General features: G+C 45.7%; 1 protein-coding gene across 3 annotated transcripts in view; it reads right to left on the reverse strand.

The window, feature by feature from the left end:
• Positions 1 to 22,450, reverse strand: part of IL1R2 (interleukin 1 receptor type 2) — a 38,805-nt gene that overhangs the window by 11,762 nt on the left and 4,593 nt on the right. Inside the window, exons 1-3 of one of the 3 annotated variants that reach the window (XM_011230911.3) lie at positions 21,563 to 21,752; positions 5,877 to 6,004; positions 5,053 to 5,314 (exon numbers count right to left, since the gene is read on the reverse strand). In XM_011230911.3, the coding sequence (XP_011229213.1) occupies positions 5,053 to 5,314; positions 5,877 to 6,004; positions 21,563 to 21,576 (404 nt within the window). In that variant the 5' untranslated portion in view covers positions 21,577 to 21,752. Of the gene's footprint in view, positions 1 to 5,052; positions 5,318 to 5,876; positions 6,005 to 21,562; positions 21,753 to 22,450 lie in introns of those variants that run through there. The other 2 variants (XM_019804851.2, XM_019804858.2) reach the window with 2 other exon arrangements.

Below are 22,450 nucleotides of genomic sequence, written 5' to 3' on the forward strand. Positions count from 1 at the left end.
TTCATGTCTGGTTAAAAAAAGGAAAAAGATGAACAAATATTTTATGCACAAAGAAATGCAGAAAGCTATCACCTCGAAAAATACATCATCTTGCTTTAAGTCAAAGAAACACAAATGAGGACGAGTCTAAAGAACAGCGCACACCTGGAAACACTCATCATAGCAGCTGGGAGAGGTGCGTGCCAGGCCCTGTACTGGGTGCCCAACATATATTATTTCATTTGTTCTCCAACCCGACGAGGTAGGAATTATCATTATATCATTTTTAGACGAGGAAAATTAGGTATACAGAAATGAAATCATTTCCTAAGGCTGTAGAGCTACAAAGAGGTCAAACCAAGGTTAGAAGCCCAGTAAGACTCTGGGAAAACCCGTAAATTCGGGCAATATCTCCGGAAACCAAACTTACTACACATATCGAGAGTTCCAAACCTGTTCACATTACTGATCGGTGATTCCCTGTGGGCAAGACAGTCCGTGAAAGGAACTCAAGAGACTGATGGTGGGGGTAACTTGATCACCACTCACATTCTCCGTGTGGTGTGGCACCCCCCACGGCGGGGTGGTGGTCACTAGTGTCTTCACCGAGTATGTCCAGTTCCCCCACCCTGAGCAAACGGTGGAATTACACATCGTGGCCCCACTGTGGGTGGCGCAGTTACACAACTTTTTCTGGTCAATGTTATGTATGTGTGTCTCTTCTATACCAAAGTTTCTACAGCCAAGCAAGACACTCTAGAGCATATCTCCTTCCAGAATGACAACCAACAACATTTGAGATAATGGCTGCTCCTTCAGTCTGGGTTCCTGATTGTCTGCCAGCCCATCATGGGCTTGGAGGCTTGCTGCATGTGTGATAAATAAGCCTTTGTGGTTTTAAGCCACTGAGATTTGAGGGCTGTTTGATTAAGCAGCATAACTTGCCCACCCTGGCTAACAGAAAGGCCAAGTGGGTTCTAGATCAGAAGATTATAAAAATCACAGGCACGCGGCTGTGTTAATACCTGCCAAAGGGTATTCGGGCAACTGCTGGTGATTCTCACTCTGCTGGACCCCAATCTTAGAGCTGGAAGAGAGTGCTAGAGATCAGCCAGGGAGACTCTCACACATGCTAACAAACCTTGAGCCTGGGATTTCTTCTGGCCCCTCAATCTCAGACCTCTCTTTTTCTACAAGAACAGAAAATAAAGGGGTGCCTGGGTGGCTCAGGTGGTTGAGCATCTGACTCTTGATTTCTGCTCAAGTCACAATCACAGGGCGGTGAGATCGAGCCCCGCATCAGACTCTGAGCTCAGCAGCGTGTCTGCTCAAGATTCTCTATCTCCCCCCCTTCCTCTGCCCACCTGGTTCTAAAATAAATACATAAATGTTTTTTTAAAAAAGAATAAAAAATAAAATAAGGGTTATTAGATACAATTTTTTTAATAGAGTATAAAAACAAACTTTAAGACAAACACGACGCAGTTCACGTCTCCCTGATTTTTGCATATTATCACTTCAGCAGTCAGTAAGTATTGCCTTTGGGAAAGAAAAGGCATTTCCATGTATACATGAACCATCTTGTATGGTGCAGGCCATAACTAGATGCTTCACATGCTGTGATTTCACAGGACTCTCCCAGCAAACCCCTTTACAGAGGAGAAAACTGAGATCCATAAATGCCAAGTAATAAGACCAAGGTCCTACTGCCTAGAAAATGAGAGGGCTAGGATTCACACTCATACCATTCTAATTCCAAATTCCATTCTTTTCCTACCACACTATTAAGTTGTCTTAGTAGTGCTCCTTAAGAAAACATTAGAATTTTCTCCACTAAAAGGAAAAGAAAAGCTATGCATTTGTAGCTATTGTAAAATCAGATATCCACATTTCCCTGATATGGAAATAAGAGACTGCCTACCTGTTTCCTAGGCAGGGTTCACTGACAGGACTGAACACACCCACCCACCCCCTCCAACACCCACCCCCCCACACACACACACACCATCTAGGACTGGGGCTGATATTGTCTGAAATTCTCCCATTCACCAGTAATTCCCTTGTGCTATCTTTGGTTCTCTTTCTGGATGAAAATACTCATAAGTACAGTTTCTCCTTGAATCAAACAGGTTTATGAGATGTACGGAGACTCTAAAGCTGGCTGGTAGGAGTGGGCAGAGCCCGAGGGCAGGGTACCGGCAGCAGCCGAAGAGAAAAGCAGGAGCACCAGTCCCCAGGCTGCCCTACTCCTTGCAGGAGAGCTTAGCCAGGCAAGGTGTGAACTCACCCACACTAACTACACCTGCAACCTCCTTCTGCATGAAGCAGCAAGCTTTGCCAAGACCACTGAATGAGGACAGTCTTTTCAATAAAAGGTGTTAGGAAAACTGTATAGCCACTTGCAAAAGAATGAAATTGGACCATTACCCTACGCCATGTATAAACTTTAACTCAAAATGCATCAAAGACCTAAACATAAGAGCTAAAACTATAAAAATTCTTAGATGAAAACACAGGGCAAAGCTTTACAACATTAAATACAGCAATGATTTCTTGGCTAGGACATCAAAAGCACAGGCCACCAAAGAAAAAATAGATAAATTGAACTTTGTCAAAATTTAAAAAATTTGTGCAACAAAGGACATTATCAAAAGAGTAAAAAGGCAAGCCATGGCATGGAAGAAAATAGTTTTAAATCATATATCTGGGAAGGGATTGATAACCAGAATATATAAAGAGCTCCCACAATTCAAAAACAAATAACTCGATTAAAGAATGGATAAAGGGGGGTGCCTGGGTGGCACAGCAGTTAAGCGTCTACCTTCAGCTCAGGGCGTGATCCTGGCATTATGGGATTGGGCCCCACATCAGGCTCCTCCGCTATGAGCCTGCTTCTTCCTCTCCCACTCCCCCTGCTTCTGTTCCCTCTCTCACTGGCTGTCTCTATCTCTGTCAAGTAAATAAATAAAATCTTAAAAAAAAAAAAAAAGAATGGATAAAGAAGATATGATACACACACACACACACACACACACACACACACACACACACACAGAGGAATATTATTCAGCCATAAAAAAGAATGAAATCTTTCCATTTGCAACAACATGGATGGATCTAGATGGAATCACGCTAAGCAAAATAAATCAGCCAGGGAAAGACAAATACGATATGATTTCACTCACAGGTGGAATTTAAGAAACAAAAAGATGAACAAAAAGATTCTCAAATACAGAGAACAAACTGGTGGTTGCCAGAGAGGAGATGGGTGGTGGGATGGGAGCAACAGACAAAGGAGATTAAGAATATACTCATTGATGAGCACTGAGAAATGTATAGAACTGTTGAATCATTACACTCTGTACCTGAAACTAACATAACACTGCATGTTAATTATATTTCCTTTTTTAAAAGAAATTTAAAATAATAAGACAACAAAAAAATTTTAAAGTTAAAAATGGGCAAAGGACTTGAATAGACATTCGGCCAATAAAAGCCATGGAAAAATGCTCAGCACTACTAATCATTAGGGAAATGCAAATCAAAACCATAATAATATATCACTTCATGCCCAGTAGGATGGTTATTATCCCTCTCCAAGAAAAACCCAGAAAATAATAAGTGTTGGTGAAGATGTGGAGAAACTGGAACCCATACATGGCTGGTGGGAAGGAAAAATGGAGCAGCCACTGTGGCAAACGATAGGATGGTTCCTCAAAAAATTAAACATAGAACGACCATATGATCCACCAATTCTCCTGGGTTTTTACCCAAAAGAAATAAAAGCAGGGACTCAGGGGCGCCTGGGTGGCACAGCGGTTAAGCGTCTGCCTTCGGCTCAGGGCATGATCCCGGTGCTCTGGGATCGAGCCCCACATCAGGCTCCTCAGCTAGGAGCCTGCTTCTTCCTCTCCCACTCCCCCTGCTTGTGTTCCCTCTCTCGCTGGCTGTCTCTATCTCCGTCAAATAAATAAATAAAATCTTTAAAAAAAAAAAAAGCAGGGACTCAAAGAGATCCTTGTACACCTATGATCAGAGCAGCATTACTCACAATAGCCAAAAGGCAGGTAGGTTGTCCACTGACAGATAATGGTTAACCAAAATATGGTATATTTATGCAATGGAATATTACCCAGTCTTAAAAAGGAAGGAAATTTGGATACGTGCGCAACCCTTGAAGATACTGTGCTCAGGGAGATAAGCCAGTCACTAGAGGATAAATACTGTCTGACTCCACTCCTATGAGGTATTTAGAGCAGTCAAATTCGCAGAGACAGACAGTAGATGCGGACTGCTGGGAGCCGGGGAGGGGAAGAGGAGTCTGTGGTTAACTGACACAGAGCTAGCGTGGGAAGATGAAGAGTTCTGGAGATGGACGCTGGTGACGGTCGCACAATGATGTGAATGTGCTTAACACATGGAATTGTCATGTAAAAAGGGATAAAATGATAACTTTTATGTTTTTTTAAAAACCAAAAGGACAAAGAGGAAGGGGGATACACCCCACATCAGAAGCTGTGGGTTCCAGTCTCCGCTCCACACCCACCACCTGGGAGCGCTTTATTAGTGAGCTTGGTCGCCTCACACGTACAGTAAGCGGTTGGATTAGCTCATCCCTAAAGTCTCATCCAGTGTTCTACATCAATTTCTTCCGTCCATATGGACGCAGGCATGAACAAAATGGATCAAGCCCCTGTTGACCTAGAGTTTACATTCTAATGGGGTAGACAATGTTAACTTTGTAAACACATGTGTGTCAAGTGAGGAAAAATACCTGCAGGGGAAAGAGAGAGAGTGTCAGGAGTACTGGTTTAGGTAAAGTACCTAGGGAAGTCCTCTCCAAACAGGTGACATTTGAGCAAAGACTTCAATGAAGGGAGAGAAAAAGCCATGAAGGCATCTGGGGAAGGCTCTTGGGTAGGAGGTATTCAGGAACAGTGAAGAGGACAAAAGGTAGATTCTTACCTATACACTAGATTCTGAAATCCAGGTCATCACTGAAGAATCGTGCAGATGCCCATTCTGGAAAAAAACCCACACCCTGCCCTAGTCCCAGGGGTTGTGGGGGCTTACCTGACAGTGCAGATGTAGGTGCCAGAGTCTTTCTGCAAGGCTGGCAAGATCCAGAGAGCACCATCCTGGATCCACATTCGCGTCTCTTCTTCCCCTGGGATTGTTCTATCAGAATCGTTCTTACGCCATGTCACGTTGACGTGGGGGCTGACAGATGCCCACAACCAGAGCTGCACCTGGGGGCACCTCAGGACCACAGGCTCCCCTTCCACCCTGAAGTCAGTTTTGAAATGCTTGCCAAGAAATTGGCAGTTTTCTGCAGCTACTAAGGGACAAGGAGAGCACAGTCAGGCTTTGGGTCCAAAACCTCCTTTGATGAGCACATCTGAAGAAGCCACGTGCCCCTAACAAGTGGCCTGCACCCTGGGGCCCCATTAACCCCTCCTGTTACGATGACTTCAAAACTCCCGAAAACAACTTCAGGGCTTCTGTCCATTACAATTTAAATTTTGTGGGAAAAGTTACGCTTCACGTGGTGACAAAAAATGATCAGAAAGTTGGGTTGTGTTTCTCACTTGTTGACTCCTTAACATTCAAAGTAGATCTTGGCTCAGTTCAGACAGAAAAAGAGCTTCATTGTGACAAGACATGTGGTTTAAATCCAAAAGCGTTATTTTTTGAGGGCAAAACACCACTTCCTCAGCTCACTCTTTGGCAGGAATAACTGATGCCCAGAGCAAGCACCATGCAACAGAGGAGCTGGGCAGGAGAAAGCATCTGTCCCACCTTGCTCTTTGAAAACAACAAACTTCACTAGATAAACAACTGCTTTCCCCAGAGAAGCTGCAGGCAAGCCCTCTTCAGCTGAAAGATTCCTTTCTTACCTGTATGTTCCTCAGGCTGAATGGTGGAGGCTGAAATACTCATTATCAACATGTACAAGATGAACATTGTTTCTGGCAACTTCTGGAGGACATAGGAGGTAGAGAGCACAGGTCCAGCACTCCGTAGCCTATAGGAGGATATGGAGGGGTCACCAGGAGCCACACACAGCTAAAGAGAGAACACCTTGAAGATGGTCCCAGCAGCAGGTTCTAGAGGCTTCACCTCATGATGAAAACCTTTTTGCCTAGACTTTTTAGCAAGAAAACACTAAAGTTTTGGAGTTTCTCCTCAATAGCTATATTCACTGAGCACACTAAACATCAAAGCCCCAGAGCACTTAGAAGGTGTCTCGGCATAGATGTTCCGTATCCTAAGCGTCTCTCTCTCCTGAAGCGTGCCTTAGCATTCCCTGCCCTGGGCTGAGATGCTCTTTCCTCAGCTATGGCCACTGCTCAAGTTCTCTCCTCCTTCAGGGCTCTACCCAAGCATCACTCGTGGTGAGGTCTTCCCTGACCTTCCTGTGCAAAACTGCACCACCCTTCTGCCTCAACGCTCCACATTTCTCTTTCCTGCTCTATTGCTGTCTACGACATTCATCATCGACCGAGTCTCCTCCCTCTGGAATGCCAGCTCATGGACTCAAAGATCCTACTTTATTTTATTCACAGCTGTATCCCTAACTTCTATCTGTTGAATGAATGAATGAATGAATGAATGAATGAATGAGTGAGTGAATTAATCACTAGAAGTCAAAAGGTCCTCATATTTTACTTGTTGGAGAACTTTTCCTATTGTCTTTATGGATTAGCTCTTACTTCACGTACAATTCCAACATACACTGACAGATTACATACAACCCTAACTCTCTGGTGTAGAGCATCCCAGGGCAGGGGGAGCAAAATAAGGTCCAAACAGTGTTTAACTTACACAAGTTTATGAAGCACTCCTAGCCACATACCTCCCCGAGACCAGATACCAGGTGCCCTCTGTACCTCCCTGCATTTCTCACACCATATCGTAATTACCTGTTGTATTAGCTCACCAATGCCACAACAATCTGCCAGCAAGCCACCTCAACACTGAAATGTGTAAACCAATTGCCATGGTGATCACGCCAATGGGGTAAAACGATTCTCGCTCTCAAGTCTGTGGATTGGATGGGGGTTGGATGACCTAGATCAGGCTGGGTTAGGCTTGGCTCCAGGCTTTCGGTGGGATCTAAGTTGGCTCCATGTGTCTCTCATCCTCCCTGAACCTATGACTGTCTGGGAGATGATCTTCCTCTGTGCTGGCAAAAACACAAGCAACGTGGGCAACAGCACTCAACGCCTTGCCCAGAACTAGCTCACTCCGGTCTGCCCCACATTCCATTGGCCAAAGCAAGTCCTGTGCCAGAGCTGCCATCAGTAGGGTGGGGAAATTACCCCCACCTCTAGGGAGAGGAGTTCCAAGTCAGGCCCGAGAGGAAACTCGTGGGAACAACCAAGACACTTACCACGCCTGTTTCTTGTCTGGCTCCCCAAGGGTGGAGACAGCCTTGAGAATAGAGGCCTGGTCTTATTCATAGCCCTAAAGGCCTACAAGATATCCAGTTCCAGAAAATACCAGGGAATATTTATGATCAGAAACCTAGCAGAGATTTGGTAGTGATGAGTGAGTCCAGGAAAAAAAAAAAAAATTCCCTCCCACCACCCCTCCCCAATTTCCGTAAAATTTAACTTGTTCCCTGTTCCTGGAACAGATATCATTCTGAATGTCTCAAAGTAAACCCAAAGGCTGTTAAGTAGCCAGGGCAGGGTTGGCAAACTGAGGAAGTAGCGCTTGCATGCTAGACACCCTCGCTCATTAGAAGGCATGTGCTCAGAGCTGCAGTCTGAACTCCCCCTCTGGTGATGAGGAGCCGGAGTGGGTAGTGAATGACCTGAGATTTTCCCCTTAGCTGGGTGTCTGCCCCAGAGCTGTTTCCCCTAAACTCTTCCTGCTTCTGCACGGTCCTATCATTCACACGTTTCTGAAACACAAATATTTCCTGTAACCTTAACCACTAACCCCAGCCTCAGGTTAACCAGGCCACTTGATTAGCATAAACGTCACATCAACATTGACCAAGTTGCTTGTCCTCTGCACCCACATTAGTGTCTCACGTCCCCAACTGTACTTGTCCCAGCCAGACTCACTGGTTCTCTAGAAAGAATACGAAAGAAGTTGGAATCAAATACACATTTATAACCCAAACCACAAATCCGAATAAGTGAATGAAGTCAAAGATGATGACACAGGGACACGTGCAATAGTGACAGCTACGGAGCTGAACACTGAGCATCTATTCTCTCATTTTACCCCCATCATGTGAATATCATGCCAATTTAACAGATCATTTAATAGATGAGATTAAGGAGGTTATGTAGCTTAACTAATATCTTAACAGTTAGTAAGCAGGGATTAAAGTTTAAACCCAGGACTTACTGATTCCAAAGCCCTTACTCTTCAAAAATATAGTTTCGATGACAGATGCTGCTAGTTTCCCCTCTAATATCCATCCTCCCTGCTTCCCCAAATATAGAACCCCTGACTCAGCGTGACACATCACTAGCCCACACAAAGACTACACTTCCCATCCTCCCTTGCAACTAAAAGCGGCCACGTGACAGAATTAAGGCCAATAAAACATAGGTGGAAAAGTAGGCTTCTCCTGGGAAGTTGACTTAAAAGTCTCCTCAAAAGACTTCACAGTCTCCACTGGTCTTCCTTTCTGCTGGCACAGTATGGATGTGGTGGGTGGATTGCAGCCACCACGTTGGGCCACAAGGCACATGCCACTTGCTCACAGCCCTGGGGCAACAAGACAGAAGCATGAGTCCTTGGTGGCTTGGCTTTCTGGAACTGCTCTCCCACCCTAGACTATCTTTTTTTGTTTTTTGTTTTTTGTTTTTTTTTTTACATGTTTAGGCTTCCTGCCATACACAGCCAAAACCTAATCCCAATATGCAAACTTTCCAAATTTTGAAAAGGACCCCAGGGGAAGGAGCACTTCCAGGTAGGGTTGTCACCAGTCCTCTTTCTGATACTCAACAGTTTCAAACAGTTTCTGCAGATTGACCTAAGAAGTCATTTCAACGCAAAGGCAGGGGGAGCTGAGCAGCCTCCCTTCGGATGGGAGCACCCCCCAAGTCAGGTGCAGGCTTAGCCTTGAATTATGTGGTTTGTAACCAAGTTTAAAATTATTTTTATGTCAGAAAATCAGGCTGTGTCCATCCCGGGGCAGTTGTTAGCTGAGGCTTCACGGAGCTACAGAGCAGAAAGGGCCCTCGAGAAATCTAGGCCCCTCAATTTCCTTTTCAGGTGTTCAAAGCACCTTGGACATTAACCCTCTTCTCAAAATCACGGGTGTGGGTCGGGGTGAGAAGTAGAGATGTTTCCACAAGGACCCTGCTCCAGGGGAACGAAATCCTAAAATGCTGTCCTCCTCAAGCAATGCCCACTCCCCATCAACCCTCAGCCCTCCTCCAACCCCTCCCCTCAGGGACCCCTGCAGCCAAGGGAATTGTGTTGGCTTCCCTCCAACTGTGAAGGGAAAACAGCTGCTTTACTGTGACCTCTTCAGGAAGTGGCTTCAGGCAATTAAACCACAAACACAGAGTAGTGATCATTTTTAATAATCAGAGCCCCAGGAAAAGGCTGGAACCAAAATTGCCATCGTGTGGGAAGTAGTAAGTCTTTGGCAGGCTCAAAGGAAAAAGAATTCGTTTGGCAGAGGTTTGCAGCAAAACATTCCTCTCCTGCCCTACTTTCTTTCAATGTATCTTTAAATTACAGACAATCTGAAATTTCTGCTTTCATCTGAGTTGAGCTTCTTACTGAAAGAAAGAAATTTTAAAGGCAGCTGGTTCCAAGAATTTGAGTGACTTTTTTTTTTTTTTAAGTCATACACCTAGTGTTTGAAAACAGAGGAATGAGATGAAAAGCAGGGCCGGGCAGAAGGAAATAACCAACAATGTGTAACGAGTTCAAGAAGGAGAAAGAACACAGTAAGGTGGGAAGAACTGTTGGCGCCACATGGAGCCCAGTTCCCTGGGTTCAGTCTCCTGATCACGGACGGTACATATAGCCTATGAGTATGTAGCTGTTTGCTTCACCTTCTCAATTAATTTTGGAAAGTTCCACTAGACTAGAAAGGTGAGAGAATGGTTTAACACCAGTATGTACTTCACCTGGATTCACCAATTATTAACATTTTGCGTTATTCCCTTTCTCTCTCTCTCTCCCTCCGCACACCCACCCACACACACACACACACACACACACACACACACACACATATACATATTTTTCCCCTGAACACGAGAAAGCTGCAGACACCCTCAAACTTCACCCCTAGAGACTTTAGAATGCTCGGAGGAACACGTTTTTCAGCAGACTGAGAACAAATTGGTGAGTGATAGAATGATAGCTCCAGAGATAAATCTTCAGGCATTTAAAGTGATTCAACATCTTACTCTATAGTGTATTTTAATATATCTCTTAATTCACTGAGAGTAAACGTATCTTTATCTCTATTTTCACCTTGCTACCAGGAGTTTGCAGGCAGCTGTCCACCTCTGAGTCAGGAGGTACAGTCATCCAAAAGAGCAAAACACAGGTGACAGATCTTGAATGTTAATGAAGTCAAATAGTTATCAGGCCTGACGCATACCATTCGTCACCTCCAGTTTGTAAAATAAATCCCTAAAAACCGACACGTGTTGTGGCAAGCATATGTTATAAAACCTTTTGACACGCATGGGAAAATAAATATTTGCATCAAAGTGAAGCTTGGAAATTTTTTAAAATTCAAAGCAGAAGCAAAATAAGAAGTATTTTGAACTCAGTCTCTGGAAAGCACAGGATATGAAGAGTTTGGGGAACAAGGAAATATAAATAATATAATATAATATAAATAATATAATATAATATAATATAATATAATATAATATAAATATAAATAAATAAATAGTGCCTCTCTGACGCTAGAGGCAGAGAAATATAAGACCAGGTTTAAGGCAGCTTTTTTGAAAATATACTGGCACAAAGAAGAACCCTTGATGGGTTGTCCACAGATTATTTTTGGTTCTACAGAAAAGAGAGAGGCTAGTTTCCCCAACACACACACACACACACACAACATACACACATACACACACACACACACACACACACAGAATTGAGGGAATTCAGTGCAGCATGGTGGGACTGTTTCTGGTCTGCATGGCCATGTCAGAATGAGAACACCTCAATGTCCTTGACCCTGGTGGGGTCTGGGGAGACAGGATTGTTTCCTGAGAGCCATGGCACAGGAAGAGCCATCTTTAGGCCATGATGGGCTCATTCTCAAAGGGAAAACTTAGAGAAGCTAAGACTTGGCTCCATTAAGGGCTACGGGCTCTCTTGTTGTATTTTACTTTCTGCCAACAAGTATCCCATCTCTCTAAAAGCGCTTTTCCAGTCAAACCTTTGGGACTTGGCCAATTTCTGCCCCAAAACACATTGACTAAGAGATACGGTAAATCAACCCAACTCATCTCCCCACTCATTTGAATCCTCTGTTCACACTTTGCATTCCGAGTAAGGCTGAATCATCCAGAGCCCCCAGCAGACTGGACCGTCAACCAAAGACACTTTCTTTACCTTCTTCCTGCATCAGGCCCTCTCGAAGGCTAGCCCCCCACAAGGCCACTCCTCTAGCTCAGAGTAATTGCCATTCTCCTGAAAAATGGTTGATGTGGAAGTTCCAGCCATGAGGACCTTGGCACCCATGGTATGAATCCCCCAGGCTTCAAGTCCTCCCAGCCTGATACTTATGTAAGAGGAATTTTCTGCTCTGAGCAATTCCAGAGGACAAAACTCGTGAGCCTGGTAGAGTGCATCATCCCCATTATAAACATGAAGCAATGGAAATAGACTCAGTTACATTAAGTAACTTACCCAAGGCCACAGAGCTAATGAAAAAGTGGAATGCAAATCTGAGTCAACACAATCTTTAGCTTTGGTACTCCTTCTCTGCTCTGCGGAAGCACCAGAACCCGGAGCTAGAGGGGGCTCCACAAGCCATCGAGCTTAGCAGCCCACCCTAACAGTCTTCCCAAACACAGCATCCTCCATAGATGGCCAAACTTACCCCTCAATTACACGGACCCTTCCAGTCTTGGAAAGTACACATGATCAGAAACTTCCGTCAATTCAGAATGCAAATGTGCCTTCCCCTAAGCTCCACTCCTTGGTCACATTCCACCCCAGGAGGCAGCTCAGAAGTCTAGCTGCATCTCGCAGCAGTCCTGAGAGTTAGGGAGTCTCTACAGTAGAGCACTGTGGAAAGCACATGGACTTGAGAGTCTGATAGAGCAAGTGTGAGTCCTGCCTCCCTTGGGGGCTGCCTGGATGGTTCAGTGCCAGGCGGTAGGTCATACTGCCTCTGAGGGCTCAGTCTGCTGATCTGTAAAATGGCTGCAGCCTGGCATGTAGCACAGGAGGGTCAGTTGGCATGTGATATGTACAGGGGTTGGCACAGTGCTGGCAAAGAGAAAGCACTCGACAAGTGGTGGCTCTCGTCAGCATTTTACAGAAGCAGACCCCAAAGCTCAGGGTGTGAGTAACTTTCTCAGGAGTACACAACTGACAGAACTGAGGGAGAAGTCAGAGCTTCCACTGTGTGCTTTCTTACTAAGTTCTGCTGAAGGTCCATCCCACAGCTGGAGAACATTGGGTATCATAGTCGATAATTTACCTAACACCAGTTACTGTTAGAAAGGTGTTCAACTTTACCTAGTGGAATCAATAAGCCTGAAGCCTAAATCCGTATTACAGAGGTGTGCTCCGCATGTAAACATGCAATCATAGATACATGCACATGCCGTCAGTGCCTACCATGGCATTCTGATACTTTCATTCAGACTCACATCTTCATGGTAGAGCCTTTAAGCACATAGAGCAGGATTTCTGGAATCTGGATTCACTCTACCATTAACTAGCTATGTGAGCTTAGGACAGACACTAAGTAATTTACCCAATCTGGGTCACAGTTTCTTCATCTCTCAAATACAAGGGCTGGGCGGCTGAGAGCTCCCACGTCCCTTCCAGCAGCTAGAAGTCCTGAAGTTTCTAAATTCATCTGGAATTTGCACTTAGGCTTCAGCCTTTCAATTTTTTAAGCACCAAGTCAGGGGCCTTAATAGATAACCACCAAATCTCATCAACTCACTTATCAAGACTTCTTAGTTCTCCTGGGGATGGGAATTCTAGCTCTGTTGGGCTACCTGCTGGGTAACGTTAGCTAGGAACTGGACATTCTGTGCTGGCATGGGACAGGAAGCATACCCTTTAAGCTGAAGGTGGCTTTCAACCTCCTATAATCTGAGTGTATGTAGTAAACGCCTCAGATATTTGAATTATCAGTCATCCAGAAAACTTGTCCTCTGAAATATAACTCGGACAGAGGAAAAAAGGACAAAAAGGCCCGAACAGCTGAAAGAGAGCCAAGCAGATCCTGGCACAAAGGGATGGATATTTTACTTACAGAAGAATCTCGGCAGCTCTCTTGCAGAGCCTCTTTCTCTGTGTCTATGACTGTTGCCGCTTCTCAGAGTGGCGATTATAGTTTCTAAGGATGGCCACAACAGTATCTCCCAACTTACGTGGTCTTCTGCGATGTGACTGCGCCACTCTGCCATCAAAATGTGGAGTCCAACTCACCCCCGTTGAATATGGGCCAGCCTGTGACTGGAGTCTAACCAACAGAATGATGCTAGGTGAACGCTTCTACCTGGCATCCTTGGGATGCTTGCTCTGGGGAAATCCAGCCACCATGTAAGCTGTCCAACTACCCTGAGACCACCTCACAGGGGTGGCCACATGTAGGGGGTCTGATTCACAGTTCCAGCTATGTCTGGCCTCACAGGAATCCCCTCAGAGGCACCAGCCATATGAGTAAAGCCATCTTAGACTCCCCAGAAGAGTCTATTCACTCGCCGAGTACCACTGCTTGAATTCAATCAAACCACGTGCAACAGAAGAATCACCTAGCTGAGCCCCTCTCAAATTCATGACCTACAGAATATGTGAGTTATAATAAAATGTTTGTTGTAAGCTGCTAAATTCTGGGGCACTTTGTTATGCAGCAGTCCGTGACCAGAATGCTTAATCAAAAAGCAGATTAGAAGTAGCAAATTAGAAAGAGGGACTGGGCTGGCAGAAGAGAGCACGCAGGGAAGGGAGAGGCAGCTGATGGCCCAATAACACAGGAGACAGAAAGACATTAAGATAGATGCAAGGGGAAAAAAGAAAAGAAAAACATTAAGACAGTACAAGAATCAAAAAGTATAGCAATCAGAAGCCGTTCAGAGCAGACACCAGTGGTCCCCTCCACCTCCCTGTGCCCGACTGAGGGTGTCAGGGTGTTACAGCACAAAACAGCTGATGTTCATGACAATTTCCCTGAATCACGAAGAACAGTTTAATTTTGCTCAGAAACCTCTTTCTCTAGTTTGGACAATGCATAATGTATGTGATGAGGATAAGAATTTAATTACCTTCCAATGTATTTCTCTTCTTGCTATCTCCAATTCTTCTGCCACTATGGCCCAAAGAAAAAGGAAGAGCAAAGTCCTCCTCAGAAAGGAGGGAAGGAAGTGCATGTGACATATTCCTTCCTGGTAGGAAGGGGAATTAGAAGAAGAGGCTTTGGGGGGCTCCAGGGTAAAAGGAAGGAAACCACAAGAGGAAGTAGGCATATTGGCCCCCTCCTGATTTTGAGTTCAAAACACAAGTGCAAAGACACAGAAGACCTGCTAGGCTGATGGGGAAGAAATCCAGATATTTCCCTGTGCTTCCCGTGGGGAATAGGAGATAAACTGAGATCTGGGTTAATCTGGGGCTGCCGTGATGAAGGACAAGGTGACCTGGAGCTAGATATTCAGTCCATAAGGAGCACTGTGGCTAAATATGGAAACATGTCTCCACTAGTTGGTAAATATCATTTACTTAAGCCCTGAGCGCTCTGCCTTCTGCTACCGTGCCTTTCCTGGGGCTCCTCAGAGATCCTCATGGTCCAGCAACAGATACTATAGCATCTGTTCTGATTGGTTGGTGCTCATCCCCTGCCGGTTGTCAAATATTTTAAGTATCACCTGCACAAGTGGTCACTGAAGCCAAGGGAGAAGGTGGCTGTGGCCAAGACACAGAGAACCTGTGGAGCCAGTGAGGGGTACAGTGGGCCCAAGCTGGCCGTTGTGGTGGCTCTGACCCAGCTGCCAGATCAGACCATGGGTTTTCCCAGCTGCAGACCTCAGCAGTAGATTCAGCAGGACACCGCATGACCAGCCAGGTCCAGGGACATTTCCATGGAAACCAGTGAAGGCCCCAGGCCATCAGGTGTGGCCTGCCACCCTCCCCCTCCCCATCATGCCCTGCGGACATGGCTTCCCTACTGTCAGACTCCTTCCTGGCTAGAAGAAAGCCAAGAAGTGATAAACTCTGAAAGCCTGAGCATTTACCCCCAAAGAGACTGAATAAATCTAAGCAAAGCAGACGAACCAGACGTGAGCTAGAAGAGGGAGATGACATGGTACTAGTAGGTTTAATTCCCCTTTCCTAATGAAAAGGGACCTCAAACACTAGATGAGATTCTTGTTAGAAAAGTTATGAAATGTACATTTTTTGGCATCAGTTTGCAGTGAGTATAAATTTCCGCCATGCTACATTTATTTTAGAAATATTTCCTTCCAGGGACACCTGAGTAGCGCAGTTGGTTAAGCGTCTGCCTTCTGCTCAGGTCAGGATCTCAGGGCCCTGGGATCAAGTCCCACATAGGCTGCCTCCTCAGAGGGGAATTCTGCTTCTCCCTCTGCCTGCTGCTCCCCCTGCTTGTACTGTCTCTCTCTCCTTTAAATAGAATCAAGAAAGAAAGAAAGAAAGAAAGAAAGAAAGAAAGAAAGAAAGAAAGAAAGAAAGAAAGAAAGAAAAGAAAGAAAGAAAAAGAAAGAAAGAAAGAAAGAAAGAAAGAAAGAAAGAAAGAAAGAAGGAGGAAGGAAGGGAGGAAGAAAGAAAGAGAGGAAGAAAGAAAGAAAAAAAAGAAAGAATTTCCTTCCAAAATTAAGATGTCAAAAAAGAGGGGATTTTCTCTTTATGCATTGAAAGATCATCTTCCACTCTCTGGAAAATATGCCCACCCAGAATGGCTTGTCCTCTGAGGGTCACAGAAGGTGGCAACTTTCCCCAACCCTGTGTTCAGCATGTCCATACGAGCAGATAAAAGTCAAGCAAAAACAAACAATTGAAAACCCAAGCAATTTTTATCTTTACTGTGTGGGGAAATCCCTTGCCACAAGAAAGCTCACAACTTAGCTTGATGACAGTCCAGACTTAACTGGGTTTTCCACAGACCCAAAAGTCCCAAGAAGCCCTTCGGCCTCTTCTGTGGCTGGGAGCCAGTGTTCCATTCACACACATATCCCCTCTGGCTACTCTCAGTGTTGCGATGCCCGACCACCAGTGCCAAGAAGAGATCTGTGAAGCTGAACAGTCTGAGAGCCTGCTTCCTCCCCTGCCACTCCAACCTAACTGAGCAACATGCCATGGTAGACAGACTCATACTCCCCAATATCTGGTACTTTTCTACTTTGGGGTACACACAGGATTCCATGTCTCTGTACCTTGAAGTTAGGCATAGCCACATGACTGGTTATAGCCATGAAAAGTAAGTCGGAAAGACATGGGTCACTTCCAAGCTATGCATTTCATTTCTGGTGCCCTACCCTGCAGCACCCTTTTCTCTGAGCCCTTGTTTATTGAGGGTGGCCACACAGGATGATCAAGTCATCCTGACAGGAGGCCGAGGTCTACTTCCATCCACGGATCCACTCTGTTGTGTCTCCATGTCTGTTTCTCCTTCTGTTAAGTAAGAGAAACACCTATTTCCCACCCCAGCACCCATGTCAAAACAATCCAACAGATGGTCTCCATGAGTTCTCTTCTGAAAATGTGCTCAAGTGGCTAAGACGAGCTGTCATGGTCTGACATAGCCGACCAATGACAATGATACAGCATGAGCAAGAGAAACTTGTGTTGTATTAAGCTATTGAGATGTTTTAGGTTATCTATATCCTGGACTGATATGCACAGCGATCAAAGAGAAGAATTAGGGCATCATATTCTTTTTCTATCGCTATGTAGAAATCCCACACACTCAGTGACTTAAAATAACACCCATTCATTCATTCGTCGTAGTGCCGTGGGTTGGATGCCTGGTCTCAGCTTGGATGAAGTCTCTGCTGAGGGTGTAACAGACTATCAAAGCCCAAGGTTCTGTTCCATGTGTCTGTTGGCGGAAGTCAGTTCCTTGTGATTGTATAAACTGGGGTCCCCAATTTCTTGCTGTCAGCCAAGGACACTCAGCAGCTGGAGGCCGCCCACCATTTCCTGCCCAGTGGCCATTTCCACAAGACAGTTTGTTTTTTCAAGGCCAATAGAGCAACATCAGATGTTGCTTCACATCTCTCTGACCTCTTGACTCTGACCTCTAGACCTTTTTTTTAAAGAGCCCACCTGGTTGTGTCAAGCACACTCTTCCTTTTGATTAACTTCAAGTCAACTTGTCAGGGTCCTAAATCATACCTGCGAAATTCCTTTTCCTTTATGGTATAAGGTAAACCTACTCATGAGAGTGATATCCCATCACGTTCATATATTACACTCTCATTCGGGGGAGGGGAAATTATACAAGGACATGGGTCAGTGGGGGTCATCTAGAATTCTGCCTACCACAGACATTTAAAAAAAACATTCTGATGAATACTAGCTCTAGAAAAGCCAGGACCCATCCAACTCTTTACATTCACTTCTTCCTTGCTCCCAAGTTAGAAAACCTTGGCCCAAATATTCTGAAGCCTTGCTATTCAAAGTGTGGTCCGTGGACCAGCAGCATCACTTGTGAAGAAATGCAAAATCTCAGGCTCCACCTCAGATTTAGGCACTGGAATTATGGGCATATCAACAAGACTTCTGGGAATTGAGAGGCACTGGTTTTTAGATTGGCTTATAAAGTAGGCAGATAGGCATCTATGGATGAGAGCGGTGATTACATTAAATCCCTGTGTCCTAATCACCACAACCCTTCGGAGTGGTATCTGAAATTTTGCTGCCAGCATCGTATAATCTGATGATGATGAAATTGAAGATGGTGATGCTGGCTAACATTTAGTGAGCGTCACTAAATGCCAGGCAGCAGGCAAGGTTTTCCTTGAACTTCCCCAACACTGAGTGAATGACATGTTATTATTTTCATTTTACAGATGAAGACATTGGGGCTTACAGGAGTTAAATAACTCCTCTAAGGGAATACAAATAAAAGTGGGGGGGCAGGATTTGCCCCTTATCCCTTTCACTCAGGGGTATGTGATCATAGTGTCAGAAGCTGTCAAAGCCAGTCCGCAAATCACGAACTGGGATCTGGGCCAATTCAGCTTGTGAGTATGCATGATTCAGACAGAATGCTGCTGTTCATCTTCACTCAATGTCTTTCCCAAGAGACGAGCTTATTCCAGTTGGTCACTGGCCTTATCACTCAGCCTCACAATTTGACTTACTACCTGGCCCCCGAGTACACTCAAGTTTGAAATCCCCAGTGAGGTCCATGTATTCTTAAATTTCCCCTTGACATTTCATGAAAACTTTGGGTGGTATGAATACTTTCCAGAGATCCTTAACAACAGCAGAGAACCTCTGCTCCCTACCCCATCCCTGTCATCTGATGAGTGGAACTAACAACCAGAAGCTAAGTTACATGTCTAAGTCACAGAGCAAGATAACTGGTTTTAAGTTAGACTCTTTTGGCCCACAATCAAATGCCACAATCACTCACCCCCTTGTGTTTAGGAAATTATTTATGCTTAATATGAAATAGCGGTTCTTAACCAAAGTATGTTTCAGAAACATTTGTAGGGAGTTTAATATGGATTTTCAGACTTCATTTGCACTACTGCTGAGTAAAATGCCCATTTATCTGAAATTCATTGGATAAATTACAGGTTCGGAACACAGGGTCTGAAGGAGGAAAGGAGGAGTCCCTGAATAGTTAGTAAAAGGTGGGACGGTAAGGAGTGTAAGAGATGGAACAGTGCGGTGGATCTCAGCCTTGGTTACACATCAGAACTGCCTAGAAGGCTTTAAACACTATGAATGCCCAGGTCCCAGGCCCCAGAGTTAATGATATAATTGGCCCCAGGTACGGGGATGTTTAGAGCTCCCCAGGTGATGATAACACTTGGCCAGAGCGGAGAACCACTGGAGCAGGGACTCTGAGATGCTGGAGGGCCAACAAGTCCATCACTGCTTCTCTTATGGCCCCACTGGGCTTGCCCCATCGGCCGGCCACAGAAGCTTCCATATTCCCTTTATCTCTTTGCGGCCCTTTGCCATCCCCTTCCCTCCTAGGTTAAGCAGTGTTCCTTCATGAGTGGAGAACAAAACTGAGAGGAGCCTGAGGTCAAGTTCCTGACACTGAGATACTTATTTCCCTGCTGTAGCTGTTAGTCCATCTGTTAGATAGCACTCTCCTACTTAAGACCTCCAGCCTCTATCACTCATGTCAAACCCAGCAGGTCTCTGTGAGTTCTGTTTTGAAAATGGCCTCAAAAGGTTCTTGTCCTGAAACAACTCCCTGGTCAGTTTGCCACTGGATATAAAACCTCTTGTTATCACCTAAGCAAGTGGTTCTCAAAGTGTGGTTCCCAGACCAGCAGCATCAGCATCATCTGGGAACTTCTTAGAGATGCAAGTCCTCGGACACCCTGCACACAAGTACTGAATCAGAAATCTGAGTGGATCCAGCAGTCTGTGCTTACTAAGCCTCAGGGGTGCTAATGCACCCTCAAGTTTAAAAAGCACTGGCCAAAGCCACTGTCATCACCATGTGCCCCCATCCAGACAGCTTGTGATGGCAACAGAAAAAGACAACTCGAACCCATACAACTCACGCTTTGTCTGTTGTGTTTTCATGTGTGACACTGATTCTGTTAACCCTGGGGAGGGGAGGAGGGATGGTGTCTGAGGGTCTTGATCACACAGGGGTTTGTTGTGTAACAGCTGGGGTGTGAAGTTCGGCAGGAGCCAGAAGGTTGAGGGGACACCTGCTGGTAGGGCTTGGGAGGTGCTCCCAGGCAGCTGGGAACCAATGGGGCAGAGACTGTCCTCCCAGCTCCTCTGACCCTATCCAAGCCTCCTGCTGGCCTTTTAGGATAACCAAAGAGGCTAAAACACGGAAAATGCAATGGAACCGAACAAAACTAATGAGATGTGAGAGAAGATGCTATTTCTGTTGTTCATGTGGCAATCACACTGAGCCGGTGGGAAGGAAACTACTGCCCTCCTGGGATCGCAGAGCTCAGAGAGACAGGGAAGGGCAAGAGTGAGCTTGGTGTGGTGGGGTGAACTGCAGAGAGGGAAGCCGGCAGCATCTCACTGCAGACCCCCGAGCAACTACAAGGGCCTTGCGAGGTCAAGTCACTCAACTGCCTAATTACAGAAGAGGAAACCCAGAGAGAGGCCAGCCTTGACCCGGATCACAGCACATCAGTGGCAGAGCTGGGGGACACAAGGTAGGGGCTCCGGAGGGAGCTGGGTTTCCACGAGGAGCAAAGGCCTTCCAAGGGGAGGGAATCAAGAGAGAGAGCGCCGAAGAGTGAGAGTCAACGTTTCGGCCGCACCCGGTGTGCCAGGCGACTCCAAGTGCCTTAGATGATTCACACTCTTTTACTTTTCCCACCACCTTATGATGCTCCCCATCGAGTTCACTATTTACAGACGGGGACACTGAGGCACTGAGAGGTTAAAAATAAATTATGCAATTAATTTAACTATAATTGAGGATAAAAAGCAACTTTATTTTTAAAAATTGTACCCAGTGTTCTTATTTCACAAGAACAAAGCAAGGGATAAAGGTAAGCTTAATGCTTCCTGGCTATCAATTACTGGCCAGCTGCTGGCCTCTGGGTAGACGATCTCTAGTCAAATGGTACCCCTTATTCACTAGAGTATAGAATTTTTTAAAGACAGTTATGATACAGACACACGTGTGACATCATACAGCTAGGAAGAGGCAAAGTCAGAACTTGAACACAGACCCTTTAGCCCCATGACTCACACTTCACCACCACGATCTGCTCGCTACTCTTCTAAGACAACCCGGAGCACTGGCACTCAGCAAGCTCTGAAAGCTCGAGTGTTAGAAAAGTTACACCTACTTTTAAAAAGAAAACATGCCATACTAGAAAACCCCCTGACCTTCCAGAGAAGAAAGCCTCTAAATTCAGTGTAAGCCTCACAGGCACAGCCTCCCCCGAGATGACCTGTCTGCAGCCATGAATCTCCTTTAAATTGGATTCCACAGCATTTTGCCTGTTGCTTCAAATCACAGAAGATCCTCAGAAATCCTCAGATCCAGCCCTTTTTTGACAGACACTAAAGCCCAAGAAAGTCAGGGGCACCTTCCTACAAGCGAAGGTTGCAGAGATGAGGAATGTCACCCACAGAAGGCACCCAAGGTCCAGAGACATCAGGAAAGTCACCTGAAGTTCCATCCTAAAATGGAACCCAAGCGTCCTGACCCCCCAGATCTCTCTCTCTCTCTCTCTCTCTCTCTCTCTCAAAAGCTTCTTACCTGCAGCCCTGCATTCTTTGACCTTGTTGCTTCTTGCCTGGGGAAGGCTGCCAGGCCCGACTTTTACCTTCAGTGGAAACTCGGCAGTCCAGGCAGGGATTTATATCCCCGTCCTCCAGGGATTTCCTAATAGGGCTTGTGTCACTCTCTCTGACTGAGTGGCTGTGGACACACCTTTTCCCTCCTCACAGGGGAGCACCCTCTGGGGGACGGCACTGGGTGCGTGATCACTCAGATGGGGAAGTGGCCAAGGAAACTGTGCGTAAGTTTCCCTATTTTTTTGTGACTCGCTAAAACTTGCGTACTTCCAGCTGAGAGGTGGTTTTAAAGTGATGTCTATTTTGCTGGCCATGGCCCCATCAAAAAGAAAAGGAGGTCTTCGGGTCTTTAGCCAGTGGGATGGTTGATGTTTGCCCCCACAGAACATCCCTTCTGGGATAGAAGGGAAGTTAAGCTTTTGAGTCCCCTGGTTCCCAGTCTTATATGATGTTTAATTGTTAAGTGAAGGAAGGGGGTGACTTTCTAAGTCTTTATTACCACTTGTGGAATTTGCCAAACTGAAGAGTTTGTCCTCTGGAAATGGAAATTCGGGCCTAAGTCATGTCTGTACAAAACAAAGGTCTCCTAACCCCCCTAACAGGCCCAGAGGTTGTGTTAATGACTCCTCTTCCCCCTCACCAGTTACCAGGCTGTGAGGCATTAGAGAGGAGAGAGCCAAGGGGCGTGAGCCTGGCCCGCAGTTGCTTCAGGAGCTTGCCCAGAGCCCACTGGGACCCCGTGAAGTCCTCAGACGCACAGAGCCAAGGTCCACCCTCCCCCTACCAGATTCAAGGCCCCTGCTGTCCACCGAGACAGGCTTTCGCGACCCCCAGGTCCAGCGCCCTCCTT

The sequence above is a fragment of the Ailuropoda melanoleuca genome, chromosome 4 (assembly GCF_002007445.2).
Source record: "Ailuropoda melanoleuca isolate Jingjing chromosome 4, ASM200744v2, whole genome shotgun sequence".
Classification (NCBI taxonomy): domain Eukaryota; kingdom Metazoa; phylum Chordata; class Mammalia; order Carnivora; family Ursidae; genus Ailuropoda; species Ailuropoda melanoleuca.